This window comes from Budorcas taxicolor, chromosome X, assembly GCF_023091745.1.
Source record: "Budorcas taxicolor isolate Tak-1 chromosome X, Takin1.1, whole genome shotgun sequence".
NCBI lineage: Eukaryota > Metazoa > Chordata > Mammalia > Artiodactyla > Bovidae > Budorcas > Budorcas taxicolor.
The window spans coordinates 75,404,367-75,423,637 of NC_068935.1; the positions used below are offsets into that span (position 1 = coordinate 75,404,367).

The 19,271-nt window shown below is 39.5% G+C and overlaps 1 protein-coding gene across 1 annotated transcript in view; it reads left to right on the forward strand.

The window, feature by feature from the left end:
• Positions 1-291: 291 nt before the first annotated feature.
• Positions 292-19,271, forward strand: part of ZDHHC15 (zinc finger DHHC-type palmitoyltransferase 15) — an 87,664-nt gene continuing 68,684 nt past the window's right edge. The window contains exon 1 of the mRNA XM_052663396.1: positions 292-427. Within this exon, the coding sequence (XP_052519356.1) occupies positions 292-427 (136 nt within the window). The remainder of the gene's footprint in view (positions 428-19,271) is intronic.

Below are 19,271 nucleotides of genomic sequence, written 5' to 3' on the forward strand. Positions count from 1 at the left end.
GAGGAAAGAGGAGGGACTGCACTCTCCACTCCCTCTGAGCGTGCCCAGCCTCGCCAGCCTGACGGATCATCTTCCGCTCCAACACCGCCTGTTCCTCCTCGCCGTGACTCATGCCTATTGTGTGTGGTGCACTCTGGCCTGCAGCCCCACAGGTGGTATCGACTAGGGGAGATTGTTCCCGCCAGGCTAGGCAGTGGAGCGCCGCACAGCGCGTCTTCCCGCCTCTCAGCCGCTGCCCAGCAATTCCGACCCAGCGCCAGCAGGCCTGCTCGGTCGATCTTCGAGCCTAAGATGCGGCGGGGCTGGAAGATGGCTCTGTCCGGGGGGCTACGGTGCTGCCGCCGTGTACTTTCCTGGGTGCCAGTGCTCGTTATCGTCCTCGTCGTGCTCTGGTCCTACTATGCCTACGTCTTTGAACTCTGCCTGGGTAAGTCGAGCTGGCACCTAAGGTGGGGAAATTATGCTTCAGCATAACCGTCTGCCCTACCCTTCACACTGGTGTTCCCTGTGTTCTTAGCCTTCACACTGCGGTTTTCCTTAAGCTCCCTGGAGATCTCTTGATCTCCAACCTATGGCTTCCCATAGTATTTCTTGCACCCTCCCACGAGTATCCCACCATGTCGCTATCGTCTCCTAGCCAGGGTTTCTTACATTACTTCCTGGCCATACCCACAAGAATTTCCGTTTCCCCCCCCCCCCCCCCACTGGCATCCCCTTTTCTCGAACAGGACAACCACTTGTGCCTTGTGCTCTGGTTCTAGGGGCTGTCATCCTACCGAGTTGAGTAAACAACGTACCCTGTGTACTTAAACTGGCCACTTACACTATGAGTCCCGCCAATTCACCCAACTAAGAGCCCCATATTTTCTAATTTCTTCCTACTAGGAACCCCCAAATATTTCCTGTACTCTCTTATTAGCTTTCCCTTATCTAACACTGGGATTCCTCCTTTTCCAGTGATCCTCTCAAGCCAGCTGAAGTGCATTTTCTGCCACTTGGGACCCCACAGTACACCTTGTTCTATCCCACTGTAATCTCCCCTTTTCCCAAAGTAATGCACCTTCCATTCCTCTTTCCCTGTGGGACTAAACTAAAAGTTCGATTAGTTTCCCTTCCATTCCCCATTTTCTCATCTTCTCTAATGGAATGGGAATCCTACAATACATCCCACCCTTTCTACTCATACAAGAAGCCCTGATTTTGTCACACTGGAGCTCCCCTTAGTCTCCTGCCTGCCTGCTTTGAGGTACATTCACTCCTTCCCATTCATGGCCCACATTATTTTCTGACACCTCATACTAGTCATCCCGCTTTTTATCACACTATGGTACTGCTTTGTCCACTGTCTTCTCACACTAGGGTATCCTGTTTACCCTCCCACAAGGACTTCCCTGGTGGCTCAGACAGTAAAGAATATGCCTGCAATGCAGGAGACTAGGGTTTGATCCCTGGGTGGGAAAGATCCCCTGGAGAAGGGAATAGCTACCCACTCCAATATATTTGCCTGGAGGATCCCATGTACAGAGGAGCCTGGTGGGCTACAGTCCATGGGGTTGCAAAAAGTCAGACACAACTGAGCGACTAACATTTTCAATTTCAAGGGTTCCTACAATATCCCCTATACACCTTCCAAGGCCATTAGTTTTCTAATGATGATCTCCTCTTGCTATCTTTTCTGAAATATACTCCCCACCTCCTGCAGTCCTCTTCCACTGTTAGCCCCACATTTTGCTATCCTCTTCCTCTGGGGTTTCTTATTATTTTCACTTTCTTTCTTCTAGGATTGCACTTGTCCCTTGTCTTCTCAAACTAGGGAAACACCATACTTTCCTTCAGGGGTTTCTAATATTTCCTCTCCTTACAATGGGAGGCTCATTTCTTGTCCCTTCTCATTAGACCATACTTTTATAAATCTAGGGTCTCCTCTTATACCCAGTCCTATAACACCAGGGAACATTTCATCCCCTCCAGTGTATAAAATAGTTCCCACAGTATATCTCATGCTCTCAAACTCAGAATTCCACAGTATTTACAGATGCAAATCCCAAGACTCTATCCCACTTGGATTACCCCCAGTCTCCTATAGTGTTATCAATTCACAATGGAGTCTTCATAGTATATCCTGTCTCCTCGCAAAAGAACCTCTGCTTTTCTCATGGTGAGTTCTCTCTTTGCCTCTCACATTGAAAAATCCCCATCTCTTCTCAAAGGAAGTTCCACTAATCTTGTCACTTCAGTATAGAATCCCACTTCTAACATTCTTAAAATTGTGTCCTATAATGTTCCCTGTCCATTCAATGTGAGGTCCCAGTATATTTCCAGTCCCCTCACATTAGGACTCCTCTATTTATCTCTTTGGACATCCCCTCACTTTCAAATCCTTCGAAGAATCCTATATTTCTTTATATCAGATTCTTCTCCTCTTAAAAATTATGGTTGAGGTCCTGCTTTTTCTAACCCTAGGACCTGACTCCACTTATAATTTCTGTTTCTTATGTATTTGACAAAGCAATAGTCTACTCCAGGTAGACTGGGATTAACTAGGGAGACAGAAGATAGCTATATTTTCTAATATAGAATTTTCTTATAGATTCTGTGCATCAGAGTTTGAGTTTTCCTGGTCCATTTCTTAGATTTACTAAGGAAAATACAGAAAGGTTATTACAAATTCAATTAGTTGCCTTCATAGATACAAATTTAGGCTGTATTTCTTTTTTATCACATTCTGATATGCAGGTGCATTAAATGGGCTGTACAATGACTGGGAAGTTTTTCTATTTCCAGAGCTCACCACTTTGCTCTTTTGAATGATTGATTGAAGGGTTAAAAGTTCAGCTCTGTTATTGTTGCTCCTAGGATCAATGCCATATTGTAAATATATCAGACATATTTTGGAGTTTTTCAGTACTGACCTACATGAGCTTTGCCAAGCAATTATTTTAAAAATTAATAATGGCTAACACTTACATAGTGCTTGATCTGTGCCAGGCAATGTTCTAAGTACTGTAGATATATGAACATTTTAATATATTAACTTATTTAATACTAACACTAACCATACAAAGCAGATATCATTACTATCTGCAGATAGTAATTACCATTGTGCAAATGTGCAAAATGATATAGAGACCAAATTAATAATTAGCTTTCTACAAGTTCTTATTAAGTTATATAATATTAAAAGCTGAAAAGAAGCTAATTTATTTTGTTTATTTAACATATTTGCAGGGCATTTACTACATTCTAGGCACTGTTTTAAGCGACTGCACACACACAAACATACACAGACACACAAACTTAATCCTTATAACAACCTTATGAGGCACACATTATCATTATAACCATTTTGAAGATAATAAAACTGAGGCACAGAGACATTGTGAAACTTGTCTAAAGTCATGGAGCTAGTAAATGTCCAAGCTTGGGTGGCAACCCAGGCAGTACAGCTCCTCAGTCCATGCTTTAACCTCCACAGTATCTTACTTAACTCCATCTATTTTCAACCAATACAGAGGTCTAAACTTGTGACTCATAGGCCACATGTAGCCTACAGATGTGTTTCATTTGGCCTGCACAGTGCTTTCCTTAACATTTTGCATCAGATACCATTATTTAAAAACTCGGAAGGTAAGATAGCTTTTATTTCCAATTCTGGCTCCACCAATCCATCCTGTCATCCCCCCACCCTTTAATAAGTCTTTTATTTTTTTAGTTTAATTTTTAATTGGAGGAAAATTGCTTTACAATGTTGTGATGATTTCTGCTGTACAAAAATGCAAATCAGCCATAATTATACATATATCATCTCCCTCTTGAGTCTCCCTTCCTTACCCCATCCTACCCCTCTAGATCACTACAGAGCACCAGGCTGGGCTCCCTGTGTCATATAGAAACTTCCCACTAGCTATCTATTTTACACATTATAGTGTATGTATATCAGTGCTACTTTCTCCATTCTTCCCACTCTCTCTTTCCCCTACTGTGTCCACAAGTCCGTTCTCTATGTCTGCATCTCCATTCCTTCCCTGCAAGTAGGTTCATCAATACCATTTTTCTAGATTCCATATATATGCTTTAATATATGATACTTATTTTTCTGTTTCAGACTTCACTCTGTATAGCAGGCTCTAGATTCATCCACCTTACTAGGACTGACTCAAATTCATTCTTATTTATGGCTGAGTAATATTCCACATCCTCACCAAAACTTATTTTCCTTTTTAAATTATAGCCATCAGAGTGGCTATAAAGTAGTATCTTATTGTGATTTTGATTTGCATATCCCTGATGACTAATGAAATAGATTATCTTTTCATGTATTTGTTGGCCATTTGTATATCTTCTTTAAAGAAATATCTATTTAAGTCCTTTGCACATTTTTAACTGGGTTATTTATCTTTTTGTTTTTGAATTATAAGATTTCCTTATGTATTTTGAATATTCAACCCTTATCAGATAGATGATTTGCAGATACTTTCTCCCATTCCGTGTGTTATCTTTTCACTTCTTTGATAGTATAATTTGATATCTGCTCAGTTGCTCAGTCGTATCTGACTCTGCGACCTCATGGACTGAAGCCCACCAGGCTCCTCTGTCCGTGGCATTGTCCCAGCAAGAATACTGGAGTGGGTTGCCATTTCCTCCTCCAGGGGATCTTCCTGACCCAGGGATCAAACCCACATCTCCAGCGTCTCCTACATTGGCAGGTGGATTCTTTACCACTGAGCTACCTGGGAAGCCTGTCATTTGATACACAAAATCTTTAATTTTGATAAAGTTCAACTTAACTATATTTTTACTTGTTGCCTGCTTTTTGGTATCATATATAGAAGCACCCATTGCTAAACACAAGGCCATAGAGATTTACCCCTGTATTTTCTTCTAAAAGATTTTTATAATTTTTACCTTTTATTAAATATGATTAGATCTTTGGTCCATTTTGAGTTAATTTTTGTACATGGAGTGAGGGAGGAATCCAGATTCATTCTTTTGCATGTGGCTATGAAGATGTCCCAGCATCATTTATAGAAGAGACTATTCTTATGCCATTGAATAGCCTTGTCAAAAACCAGTTGATCATAGAGGTATGGATTTATTTCTGTACTCTTAATTCTGTCCCACTGATTTGTTTGTCAATTCCTCTGCCAGTACCACACTTGCTTTGATGACCATATCTTTGTTTTAAATTTTGATGTCAAGAGTGTGAGTCCTCCAAATTTCTCTCTCTTTTTTTTTGGGCATTTTATTTTTTTAAATTTATTTATTTTAATTGGAGGCTAATTACTTTACAGTATTGTAGTGGTTTTGCCATACATTGACATGAATCAGCCATGGGTGTACATGTGTTCCCCATCCTGAACCCCCCTCCCGCCTCCATCCCCATCACATCCCTCTGGGTCATCCCAGTGCACCAGCCCTGAGCACCCTGTCTCATGCATCAAACCTGGACTGATTCACTATATGATATGTTTCACATATGATAATATACACGTTTCAGTTCTATTTTCTCAAATCATCCCACCATCGCCTTCTCTCACAGAGTCCAAAAGACTGTTCTATACAACTGTGTCTCTTTCGCTGTGTCACATATAGGGTTATCATTACCATCTTTCTAAATTCCATGTATCAGTTCAGTTCAGTCACTCAGTCATGTCCGACTCTTCATGACCCCATGAATCACAGCACTCCAGGCCTCCCTGTCCATCACCAACTCCCGGAGTTCACTCAAACTCATGTCCATCGAGTCAGTGATGCCATCCAGTCATCTCATCCTCTGTCGTCCCCTTCTCCTGCAGCCCCCAATCCCTCCCAGCATCAGGGTCTTTTCCAATGAGTCATTTCTTCTGATGAGGTGGTCAAAGTATTGGAGTTTCAGTGTCAGCATCAGTCCTTCCAATGAACACCCAGAACTGATCTACTGGTTGTACTGATCTACTGGTTGTACTGATGTACTGGTTGGATCTCCTTGCAGTCCAAGGGACTCTCAAGAGTCTTCTCCAAAACCACAGTTCAAAAGCATCAATTCTTTGGCACTCAGCTTTCTTCACAGTCCAACTCTCACATCCATACATGACCACTGGAAAAACCATAGCCTTGACTAGATAGACCTCTGTTGGCAAAGTAATGTCTCTGCTTTTGAATATGCTATCTAGGTTGGTCATAACTTTTCTTCCAAGGAGTAAGCATCTTTTGATTTCATGGCTGCAATCACCATCTGCAGTGATTTTGGAGCCCCCCAAAATAAAGTCTGACACTGTTTCCACTGTTTCCCCATCTATTTCCCGTGAAGTGATGGGACCAGAGGCCATGATCTTAGTTTTCTGAATGTTGAGCTTTAAGCCAACTTTTTCACTCTCCTCTTTCATTTTCATCAAGAGGCTTTTTAGTTCCTCTTCACTTTCTGCCATAAGGGTGGTGTCATCTGCATATCTGAGGTTATTGATATTTCTCCTGGCAATCTTGATTCCAGCTTGTGCTTCTTCCAGCCCAGTGTTTCTCGTGATGTACTCTGCGTAGAAGTTAAATAATCAGCGTGACAATATACAGCCTTGCTGCTGCTGCTGCTGCTAAGTTGCTTCAGTCGTGTCTGACTCTGTGCGACCTCAGAGATGGCAGCCCACCAGGCTCCTGTCCCTGTGATTCTCCAGGCAAGAACACTGGGGTGGGTTGCCATTTCCTTCTCCAATGCATGAAAGTGAAAGTGAAGTCGCTCAGTCGTGTCTGACTCTTTGCGACCCCATGGACTGCAGCCCACCAGGCTCCTCCGTCCATGGGATTTTCCAGGCAAGAGTACTGGAGTGGGATGCCATTGCCTTCTCCCATATAGAGCCTTGACATACTCCTTTTCCTATTTGGAACCAGTCTGTTGTTCCATGGCCAGTTCTAACTGTTGCTTCCTGACCTGCATATAGGTTTCTCAAGAGGCAGGTCAGGTGGTCTGGTATTCCCATCTCTTTCAGAATTTTCCACAGTTTATTGTGATCCATACAGTCAAAGGCTTTGGCATAGTCAATAAAGCAGAAATAGATGTTTTTCTGAAACTCTCTTGCTTTTTCCATGATCTAGCAGATGTTGGCAATTTGATCTCTGGTTCCTTTGGTGTTTTACTTTCTGGCTTACTTCACTCTGTATAATAGGCTCCAGTTTCATCCACCTCATTAGAACTGATTCAAATGTATTCTTTTTAATGGCTGAGTAATATTGCATTGTGTATATGTAACACAGCTTTCTTATCCATTCATCTGCTGATGGACATCTAGGTTGCTTCCATGTCTTGGCTATTATAAACAGTGCTGTGATGAACATTGGGGTACATGTGTCTCTTTCAATTCTGGTTTCCTTGGTGTGTATGCCCAGCAGTGGGATTGCTGGGTCATACGGAAGTTCTATTTTAATTCTTTTACACATAGTTGACCGATTTTCCCAAAACCACTAATTGAAGAGACTTCTCCATTTTATATTTTGCCTCCTTTGTCAAAGATAAGGTGACCATAGGTGTGTGAATTTATTTTCAGGCTTTCTATCTTATTCCATTGGTCTATATTTCTTTTTTCTGCAGGTATCATACTGTCTTTTTTAATTTTAAATTTATTTTTTTAATTGAAGGATAATTGCTGTACAGAATTGTGTTGGTTTCTGCCAAACATCAGCATGAATCAGCCATAGGTATACATATGTCCCCTCCATCTCGAACTTGCCTCATATCTCCCTCCCCATCCCACCCCTAGGCTGTTGCAGAGCCCTGGTTTGAGTTTCCTGAGTCATACAACAAATTCCCATTTGCTATCTATTTTACATATGGTAATGTAAGTTTCCATGTTACTCTCTCCGTACATCCCACCGTCTCCTTCCACCCCCCGCCCCCACCATGCCTGTAAGTCTGTTGTCTATGTCTGGTTCTCCATTAATGCCTTGCAAATAATTTCATTAGTATCTTCTTTCTAGATTCCATATATATGCGTTAGTATACGACATTTGTTTTTCTCTATCTGACATACTTCACTCTGTGTAATAGGCTCTAGGTTCATCCACCTCAAGAACTGACTCAAATACGTTCCTTCTTATGGCTGAGTAACATTCCATTGTATATAAGTACTTGAACTTCTTTATCCATTCATCTGTCGATGGACTTCTAGGTTGTTTCCATGTTCTAGCTATTCTAAATAGTGCTGCAAGGAACACTGGGGTACATGTGTCTTTTCCCATTTTGATTTCCTCATATGCCTAGTAGTGGGATTGCTGGGTCTTATGGTGGTTTTATTCCTAGTTTTTTTTAAGGAGTCTCCATACTGTCTTCCATAGTGGCTGTGTCAATTTACATTCCCACCAACAGTGCAAGAAGGTTTCCTTTTCTCCACATCCTCTCCAACATTTATTGATTGTAGACATTTTGATTATGGTCATTCTGACCAATGTGAGGTGATACCTCAGTGTATTTTTGATTTGCATTTCTCTAATAATTAACAATGCTGAGTATCTTTTCATGTGTTTGTTAGCCACCTGTACATCTTCTTTGCAGAAATGTCTGTTTAGGTCTTTTCCCCACTTTTGATTCAGTGGTTTGTTTTCCTTCTATTGACTTGTATAGCTGCTTGTATATTTTGGAAATGAATCCTTTGTCAGTTGTTTCATTTCCTATTATTTTCTCTGATTGTGAACATTTTCTTTTCATGTTGTTTATAGTTTCTTTTCCTGTGCAAAAGCTTTTAAGTTTAATTAGGTCCTACTTGTTTATTTTTATTTTTATTTCCATTACTCTAGAGGGTGAATCATAGAGGATCCTACTGTGATTTATGTCTTATTTTGTTCTGTCTATGTTTTCCTCTAGAGTCTTATAGTTTCTGGTCTTACATTTAGGTCTTTAATCCATTTTGAGTTTATCATTGTGTGCGGTGTTAGGAAGTGTTCTAATTTCATTCTTTTACATGTAGCTGTCCAGTTTTGCCAGCACCACTTATTAAAGAGACTATTTTTGCACCATTGTATATTCTAACCTTCTTTGTTAAAAATAAGGTACCCATAAGTACCTGGGTTTATCTCTGGTTTCTCTATCTTGTTCCATTGGTCTATATTTCTGTTTTTGTATTTGTACCATACTGTCTTGATGACTGTAGTTTTGTAGTATAGTCTGAAGTCAGGAAGGGTGATTACTCCATTTCCATTCTTCTTTCTCAAGATTGCTTTTGCTATTCAAGTTTTTTTGTGTTTCCATGCAAATTTTGAAATTATTTATTCTAGATATGTGAAGAACACCATTGGTAGTTTGATAGGAAATGCATTGAATCTGTAGATTGCTTTAAATAGTATAATCATTTTCATAATATTGATTCTTCCAATCAAAGAACATGTTATATCTCTCCATCTGTTGTTGTTGTCCTTAATTTCTTTCATCAATATCTTATAGTTTTGAGCATACAGGTCTTTTGTCTATTTTGGTAAAATTATTCCTAAGTATTTTCTTGTTTTTGTTGCAATGGTGAATGGGATTGTTTCTTTAATTTCTCTTTCTGATTTTTCTTTTTTAGTGTATACAAATGCAAAGGATTTCTGTGTATTAATTTTATATCTTGTGACTTTACTATATTCATTGATTAGCACTAGTAATTTTCTGGTGGCATCTTTAGGGGTTTCTATGTAAAGAATCATGTAGTCTGCAAATAGTGAGAGTTTTATTTCTTCTTTTGCAATATTGATTCCTTTTATTTCCTTTTCTTTTCTGATTGTCATGGCTAGGACTTCCAAAACCATGGTCAATAATAGTGGCGAGCGTGGGCTCCCTTATTTTGTTCCTGGTTTTTAGAGGAAATGTTTTCTTTTTTTCACCATTGTGAATAATGTTTACTGTGGGTTTATTATATATGACCTTTATTATGTTGCGATATGTTCCTTCTATGCTTACTTTCTGGAGAGGTTTTTTTTCCCAATCATAAATGGGTGTTGAATTTTGTCAAAAGCTTCCTTTGCATCTATTGAGTTGATCATATCTTTCAATTTGTTAATCTGGTATATCACACTGATTATTTGTGTATAATAAAGAATGCTTGCACCCCTGGGATAAAGCCCATTTGATCATGATGTATGATCTTTTTAATGTGTTACTAGATTGTATTTGCTAAGATTTTGTTGAGGATTTTTACGTCTGTATTCATCAATGATTGTTTTTGCTCAGTCATGTCTGACTCTTTATGACCCCATGGACTGCAGCATGCCAGGCATCCCTGTTCTTCAGCATCTCCCAGGGCTTGCTCAAACTCATGTCCATTGAGATGGTGATGCCATCCAACCATCGCATCCTCTGTCATCCCCTTCTCCTCCTGCCTTCAATCTCTCCCAGCATCTGGGTCTTCTCCAAGAGTCAGATCTTTGCATCAGGTGGCCAGGTCCTGGAGCTTCAGCTTCAGCATCAGTCCTTGCAATGAATATTCAGGACTGATTTCCTTTAGGATTGATTGGTTTGATCTTGTAGTCCAAGGGACTCTCAAGAGTCTTCTCTAACACCATACTTCAAAAACATCAGTTTTTCAGCACTCAGCCTTCTTTATGGTCCAAATCTCAGATCCATACATGACTAATGAAAAAACCATAGCTTTAAATATATGGACCTTAGTTGACCAAGTCATGTCTCTTCTTATATATGCTATCTATGTTTGTCATAGCTTTTCCATGGAGCAAAAGTCTTTTAATTTCATGGCTGCTGTCAACATCTGCACTGATTTTGGAACCCAAGAAAACAAAGTCTGTAACTGTTTCCATTGTTTCCCCTTTATTTGCCATGAAGTGATGGGATTGGATGCCATGATCTTCATTTTTTTTCATGTTGAGTTTTAAGCCAGCTTTTTTGCTCTCCGCTTTCACTTTCATCAAGAGGCTCTTTAGTTCCTCTTCACTTTCTGCCATAAAGGCAGTGTCCTCCTTATATCTGAGGTTATTGATATTTTTCCTAGCAGTCTTGATTCCAACTTGTGCTTCATCCAGCCTGGCATTTCACATGATGTACTCTGCATATAAGTTAAATAAGCAGGGTGACAATATACAGCCTTGATGTACTCATTTCCAAATTTGGAACCAGTCCTTTGTACTATGTTTGGTTCTGTTGCTTCTTGACTTGCAAAAATACAGGTTTTTCAGGAGGTAGGTAAGATGCTCTGGTATTCCCATCTCTTTAAGAATTTTCACCAGTTTATTTTGATCAGAGTCTTTAGCGTTGTCAATGAAGTAGAAGTAGATGTTTTTCTGGAATTCTCTTTCTTTTTCTGCGATCCAACGAATATTGGCAATGTGATCTCTGGTTCCTCTACCGTTTCCTAAATCCCGCTTGAACATCTGGAAGTTCTTGGTTCACATACTATTGAAGCCTAACTTTGAGAATTTTGAGCATTACCTTGCTAGCGTGTGAAATGAGTGCAACTGTGTGGTAGTTTGAACATTCTTTGGCATTGCTTTTCTTTGAGATTGGAATGAAAACTGATCTTTTCCAGTTCTGGCCCACTGCTGAGTTTTCCAATTTTGTTAGTATATTGAGTGCAATGAATGCAGCACTTTAACAGCATCATCTTTTAGAATTTGAAATAGCTCAGCTGGAATTCCATCACCTCCACTAGCTTTCATCATAGTGATACTTCCTAAAGCCCACTTGACTTCGCACTCTAGGATGTCTGGCTATTGGTGAGTGATCACATCATTGTTTTTATATGGGTCATTAACATCTTTTTTGTATAGTTCTTCTTTTTATTCTTTGGGGTTCTCATGTGGATCAGCCAGTAAAGAATCTGCCTGAAATTCTGGAGACCTGGGTTTGATCCCTGGGTTGGGAAGATACCCTGGAGAAGGGAAAGGCTACCCACTAGAGTTTCTGGCCTGGAGAATTCCATGGACTGTCTAGTTCATGGGATCACAAAGAGTCGGACACGACTGAGCAACTTTCACTTTTTCTTTGTATTCTTGCCACGTCTTCTTATTATCTTCTGCTTCTGTTAGGTCCATACACTTGCATCCTTTATTGTGCCCATCTTTACGTGAAATGTTCCTTTCAGTTCAGTTCAGTCACTCAGTCGTGTCTGACTCTTTGCGACCCCATGAGTCGCAGCACACCAGGCCTCCCTGTCCATCACCAACTCCCAGAGTTCACTCAGACTCATGTCCATCGAGTCAGTGATGCCATCCAGCCATCCCATCCTCGGTCGTCCCCTTCTCCTCCTGCCCCCAATCCCTCCCAGCATCAGAGTCTTTTCCAATGAGTCAACTCTTTGCATGAGGTGGCCAAAGTACTGGAGCTTCAGCTTTAGCATCATTCCTTCCAAAGAAATCCCAGGGTTGATCTCCTTCAGAATGGACTGGTTGGATCTCCTTGCAGTCCAAGGGACTCTCAAGAGTCTTCTCCAACACCACAGTTCAAAAGCATCAATTCTTCGGCGCTGAGCCTTCTTCACGGTCCAACTCTCACATCCATACATGACTACTGGAAAAACCATAGCCTTGACTAGATGGACCTTAGTTGGCAAAGTAATGTCTCTGCTTTTGAATATACTATCTAGGTTGGTCATAACTTTTCTTCCAAGGTGTAAGCGTCTTTTAATTTCATGGCTGTAGTCATCATCTGCAGTGATTTTGGAGCCCAAAAAAATAAAGTCTGACACTTTTTCTACTGTTTCCCCATCTATTTCCCATGAAGTGATGGGACCGGATGCCATGATCTTCATTTTCTGAATGTTGAGCTTTAAGCCAACTTTTTGATCTCCTCTTTCACTTTCATCAAGAGGCTTTTTAGCTTCTATTCACTTTCTGCCATAAGGGTGGTGTCATCTGCATATCTGAGGTGATTGATATTTGTCCCGGCAATCTTGATTCCAGCTTGTGTTTCTTCCAGTCCAGCGTTTCTCGTGATGTACTCTGCATATAAATGAAATAAGCAGGGTGAAAATATACAGCCTTGCCGTACTCCTTTTCCTATTTGGAACCAGTCTGTCATTCCATGTCCAGTTCTAACTGTTGCTTCTTGACCTGCATACAGATTTCTCAAGAGACAGGTTAGGTGGTCTGGTATTCCCATCTTTTTCAGAATTTTCCACAGCTTATTGTGATCCACACAGTCAGAGGCTTTGGCTTAGTCAATAAAGCAGAAATAGATGTTTTTCTGGAACTCTCTTGCTTTTTCCATGATCCAGCGGATGTTGGCAATTTGATCTCTGGTTCCTCTGCCTTTTCTAAAACCAGCTTGAACATCAGGGAGTTCACGGTTCACATATTGCTGAAGCCTGGCTTGAAGAATTTTGAGCATTACTTTACAAGCATGTGAGATGAGTGCAGTTGTGTGGTAGTTTGAGCATTCTTTGGCATTGCCTTTCTTTGGGATTGGAATGAAAACTGACCTTTTCCATTCCTGTGGCCACTGCTGAGTTTTCCAAGTTTGCTGGCATATAGAGTGCAGCACTTTCACAGCATCATCTTTCAGGATTTGAAACAGCTCCACTGGAATTCCATCACCTCCACTCGCTATGCATGAAATATTCCCTTGGTGTCTCTAATTTTCTTTAAGTGGTCTCTAGTCTTTCCCATTCTATTGTTTTCCTCTATTTCTTTGCATTTTTCACTTAGAAAGGCCTTCTCATCTCTCCCTGCTGTTCTTTGGAACTCTTCATTCAGATGGGTATATCTTTCCTTATCTTCTTTGCCTTTCACTTCTTTTCTCAGCTATTTGTAAGGCCTCCTCAGAAAACCATTTTGCCTTTTTGCATTTCTTTTCTTGGAAATGGTTTTGATTACTGTCTCCTGTACAGTGTTTTGACCCTCCATCCATATTTCTTCAGAAACTCTATCAGTTCTTGTTCCTTGAATCTAGCTGTCCCTTTATTGTATGTGTGTGTGTTTTAGTCACTTATTTATGTCCTACTCTTTGCAACCCCATGGACTGTAGCCCTCTAGCCTCCTCTGTCCATGGGATTCTCCAGGCAATAATACTGGAGTGGGTTGCTGTTTCTTTCTCCAGGTGATCTTCCTGACCCAGGGATCAAACCCAGATCTCCTGAATTGCAGGCAGATTCTTTACCATCAGAGCTATTGGGAAGTCCCCTTTACTGTATATCATAAAGAATTTGATTTAGGTGATACGTGAATGGCCTAGTGGTTTTCCCTAGTTTTTTCAATTCAAGTCTGAATTTTGCAATAAGAAGTTCATGATCTGAGTCACAGTCAGCTCTCAATGTTGTTTTTGCTGACTGTATCAAACTACTCCATCTCAGGCTGCAAAGAATATAATCAGTCTGATTTGGGTATTGACCATCTGATGATGCCCATGTGTAGAGTCTTCTCTTGTGTTGTTGGAAGAGGGTGTTTGCTATGACCAGTGTATTCTTTTGGCAAAACTCTATTAGCCTTTTCCTTCCTTCATTTTGTATTCAAAGGCCAAAGTTGCCTGTTACTCCAGTTATCTCTTGACTTCCTACTTTTGCATTCCAGTCCCCTATGATGAAAACGACAGTCTTTTTGGGTGTTAATTCTAGAAGGTCTTGTAGGTCTTCATATAACCATTCAACTTCAGCTCCTTTGGCATTAGTGGTTGGGGCATAGACTTGGATTACTCTGATATTGAATGGTTTGCCTTGGAAACGAACTGAGATCATTCTGCTGTTTTTGATATTGCACCCAAGATATGCATTTTGGACTCCTGTTTACTATGAGAGCTACTCCATTTCTTCTAAGGCATTCTTTCCCCACAGTAGTAGGTATAATGGTCATGAATTAAATTTGCTCATTCTAGTCCATTTTAGTTCACTGATTCCTAAAATGTCGATGTTCACTCTTGCCATCTCCTGTTTGACCACTTCCAACTTACTTTGTTTCATGGACCTAACATTCCAGATTCCTATGCAATATTGTTCTTACAACATCAGACGTTACTTTCACCACCAGACACATCCACACCTGGGCATTGTTACCACTTTGGCTCAGCCTCTTCATTCCTCCTGGAGCTATTTCTTCACTCTTCTCTAGTAGCATATTGGGTACTTACTGACCTGGGAGTTCATCTTTCAGTGTCATACTTTTTTGCCTTTTCATACTGTTCATAGAGTATGTTCACAGAGTTCTCAAGGGAAGGACACTGAAGTAGTTTGTCATAAAGATGTTAAGATGGTAGAGTAGAAGGACATGTGTTCAGCTTCTCCTGTGAAAACTCCAAAAGTGCAACTAGCTGCTGAACAACGATCGACAGGAGAATGTTGGATCCCAGCTATAAAGCATACCCCACATCCAAGGGCAAAGGAGGAGTCACATCATCAGTGATATTGATGTGTAATTTTCTTTTTTGTGGTATCTTTGTCTGGTTTTTGTATTAGGGTAATGGTGGCCTCATATAATGAATTTGGGTGTTTTCCTTCCTCTGTAGTTTGCTGGAAGAATTTGAGCAAAGTAGGTGTTAGCTCTCCTATAAGCTTTTGGTAGAATTCACCTGTGAAGCAATTTGGCACTGGGTTTTTGTTTGTTCAAAGATGTTTTATTACAGTTTCACTTCTGTGTTTGTGATTGGTCTGGTTATATTTTCTATTTCTTCCTGGCTCAGGTTTATAAGGTTAAAGTTTTCTAAGAAATTGTCCATTTATTCCAGGTTGTCCATTTTATTGACTTATAATTGTTCATAGTAGTGTCTTATAATCCTTTGTGTATCTGTGTTGTCCATTGTAACTTCTCCTTTATCATTTCTAATTTTATTGGTTTAAGTCTTCTCCCTTTTTCCATGATTAGTCTTAGCTAATGGTTTGTCAGTTTTGTTTATCTTCTTGAAAAACCAGCTTTTAGTTTTATTGATCTTTGCTATTATCTCCTTTATTTCTTTTTCATTTATTTTTTTCTCAGATTTTTTATAATTTCTTTCCACTTACTAACTTTGGGATGATTTTTTTTCTTTTTGTAGTTGCTTTAGGTGTAAAGTTAGGTTTGTTTTTTTTTTTTTTTTATGCCTCTCTTGTTTCTCGAGGTAGGCTTGCATTGCTATAAGCTTCCAGCTTAGCATTGATTTACTACGTTCCATTGGTCTTGAATTGTCATGTTTTCATTGTCATTTGTTTCTAGGGATATTTTCTTCAGTGATCTGTTGGTTATTCAGAAGCTTGTTGTTTAGCCTCCATGTGTTTGTGTTTCTATAGTCATTTTCTCAGTAGTTGATATCTAATCTTACAGTGCTGTGGTCAGAGAAGATACCTGAAGTAATTTTAATTTTTAAAAATTTAAGAAGGCTTGGTTTTTGGCCCAAGATATAATCTATCCTGGAGAATATTCCATATGCACTTGAGAAAAAAGTGAAGTCCACTGTTTTCAGATGAAATGCCATGTAGGTATCAGTTAGGTCCAAGTGGTCCAATGTATCATTTAAAGCCTATGTTTCCTTATCAATTTTTTGTCTGGATGATCTGTCCATTGGTGTGGGTGAGGTATTAAAGTCCTGAAATATTATTGTGTTACTGTCAGTATCTCCTTTAATAGATATTAGTATTTGCCTTATGTATTGAGGTGCTCCTGTTTTGGGTTTTTAATTTGGTCGCTCTTTGTGACACCATGGACTACAGCAAATTTGCCATGAAGTGATAGGATTGGATGCCATGATCTTAGTTTTCTGAATGTTGAGTTTTAAGCCAGCTTTTTTACTCTCCTCTTTCACCTTCATCAAGAGGCTCTTTAGTTCTCTTCGCTTTCTGCCATAAGGGTAGTGTAATCTGCATGTCTGAGGTTATTGATATTTCTCCTGGCAATCTTGATTCCAGCTTATGCCTCATCCAGCCTGGCATTTCACTTGATGTACCCTGCATATAAGTTAAATAAGCAGGATGACAATATACAGCCTTGACATACTCCTTTCTGAATTTGGAGCCAGTCTGTTGTTCCATGTCCAGTTGTGAATGTTGCTTCTTGACCTGCATGCAGGTTTCACAGGAGGCAGTACAAATATTTATAGTTGTTATATCTTCTTGAACTGATCCCTTGATCATTATGTAGTGTCCCTTCTTTGTGTCTTACAAATATCTTTATTTTAAAGTCTATTTAGTCTAAGATAAGTATTGCTACTCCTGCTTTCTTTTGATTTCTACTTGTAGCAATTTCTTTTTCCAGGCTCTCACTTTCAATCTGCATTTATTCCTAGGTCTGAGGTGGGTTTCTTGTAGACAGTATGTATGGGGTGGGGGGTCTTCTTTTTGTATCCATTCATTCAGTCTGTATCTTTTGGTTGGAGCATTTATCCCATTTACGTTTAAGGTAAATTTTGGTATATATGATCCTGTTACCATTTACTTTACTGTTTTGGGTTTGTTTTTGTAGGCCTTTCCTTTTTATGTTTCCTGTCTAGAGAAGTTCCTTCAGCGTTTGTTGAGGAGCTGGTTTGGTGGTGCTGAATTCAGTTCACTTTTGCTTGTCTGTAAGACTTTTGATTTCACCTTCAAATCTGAATGAGATCCCTGCTGGATAGAGTAATCTTGGTTGTAGCTTTTCCCTTTCATTACTTTAAGTATGTCCTACCATTCCCTTCTGGCCTGTAGAGTTTCTGTTGAAAGATTTGCTGTTTGCCTTCTAGGTATCTCCTTGTATGTTATTTGTTGCTTTTACCTTGCTACTTTTAATATTTGTTCTTTCTGTTTGATTTTTGTTGGTTTGATTAATATCTGTTGTGTTTCTCTGTGAGTTTATCCTTTTGGGGAGGCTCTTGGCTTCCTGGACTTGGGTGGCTATTTCTTTTCACATTTTAAGGAAATTTTCAACTATAATCTCCTCAAATATTTTCTCATGGACTTTATTTTGTCTTCTTCTAGGAACCCTATGATTTGAATGTTATATTTAATGTTGTCCCATAGGTCTCTGAGACTGTCCTCATTACTTTTTATTCTTTTTTCATTATTCAAATTTTCATATTCATGTTCTGTTTCAGTTATTTCAGTCATTCTCTCTTCCAGCTTACTTATCCATTTTTCTGCCTCAGTTACTCTACTCAGTTGATTCCTTCCAGTGTACTTTTAATCTTAGTTATTGCACTGTTCATTGTTGATTGTATATTCTTTAATTCTTCAATGTCTTTGATGAACATTTCTTACATCTTCTCGATCCATGCCTATAGTCTATTTATCCATACCTCCATTTTGTTTTCAAGATTTTGAATCATCTTTATTATCATTACTCTAAATTCTTTTTCAGGTATATTGCCTATTTCATCTTCATTTGTTCCATCTTGTAGGTTTTTACCATGTTCCTTCTGCTGGATATTTCTCTGTCTTTTCATTTTTTGTAAATTTACTGGGTTTGGAGTCTCCTTTCTTCAAGCTGGAAGGTTGTAGTTCTTAATTGTGGATTCTGCCTCCCCTGGGTGGGGATGGACCAGTGCCTTGTGATGGTTTCCTGGTTGGGGGGATTTGTGCCTGTGTTCTGCTGGATGGAGCCAGACCTTGTCTCTCTGAAGAGTAGTGCCAGGTCCAGTAGTGAGTTTTGGGGTATCTATGTGTTTGGTGATGGACAGGGAGCCTTGGTGTGCTGCAGTCCATGGGGTTGCAAAGAGTCGGACACAACTGAGCAACTGAACTAAACTGATGTGTTTGTTATGGCTTTGGTCAGCCTATCTACTAATGTGCAGGTTGTGCACCTATGTAGCTGAAGGACTGGCATGTGGCATTTGGCACTGGATCTTCCTGGCTTTTTGGTGGGGCTTGGCCTTAGTGTTGAGATGGAGGGCTTTGGGAGGGCTTTCACCTATTAATCTTCCATGGAGTTAGTAGTTTCTGGTGGTCCACAGTTTTGAAGTTGAGTCTCCCGCCTCTGGGGTTCAGGCCTGAACCTTGACTGTAGCATCAAGATTTCACAGGCTGCACAGCACAGAAGACAAAAAACCACTAGAATAATGGTGAAATAACTCTCAAAAGCCAAGATCACCCAGAGAGATTCACACAGTTATATAGAGAAGGAAAGAAAGATAAAGGAGAAAGAAAAGTTAAAAAGAAGAATCAAAAAAGAGAAGAATCAAGCCAATAATCAAACCCCAAATGAAAATAGATATTAAAAATTATTAACAGACTTTCAAAGATACAAAATTAAAAACAAAAGATAAAAAAACTAAAAATCAAAAGCATGGGAAAAATTAGACTCTCAAAAAATACAATATCAAAAAGAAATATCTAAAACAAAAATTGAAAATTTGGAATTTGTTTTAAAAATAAGATATTTTAATAAAAATAAAAAGTAGGTTATAAGAAATAAAAATTAAAGGAGCAATAAAGAACCACATTAGGACCATATGAGAG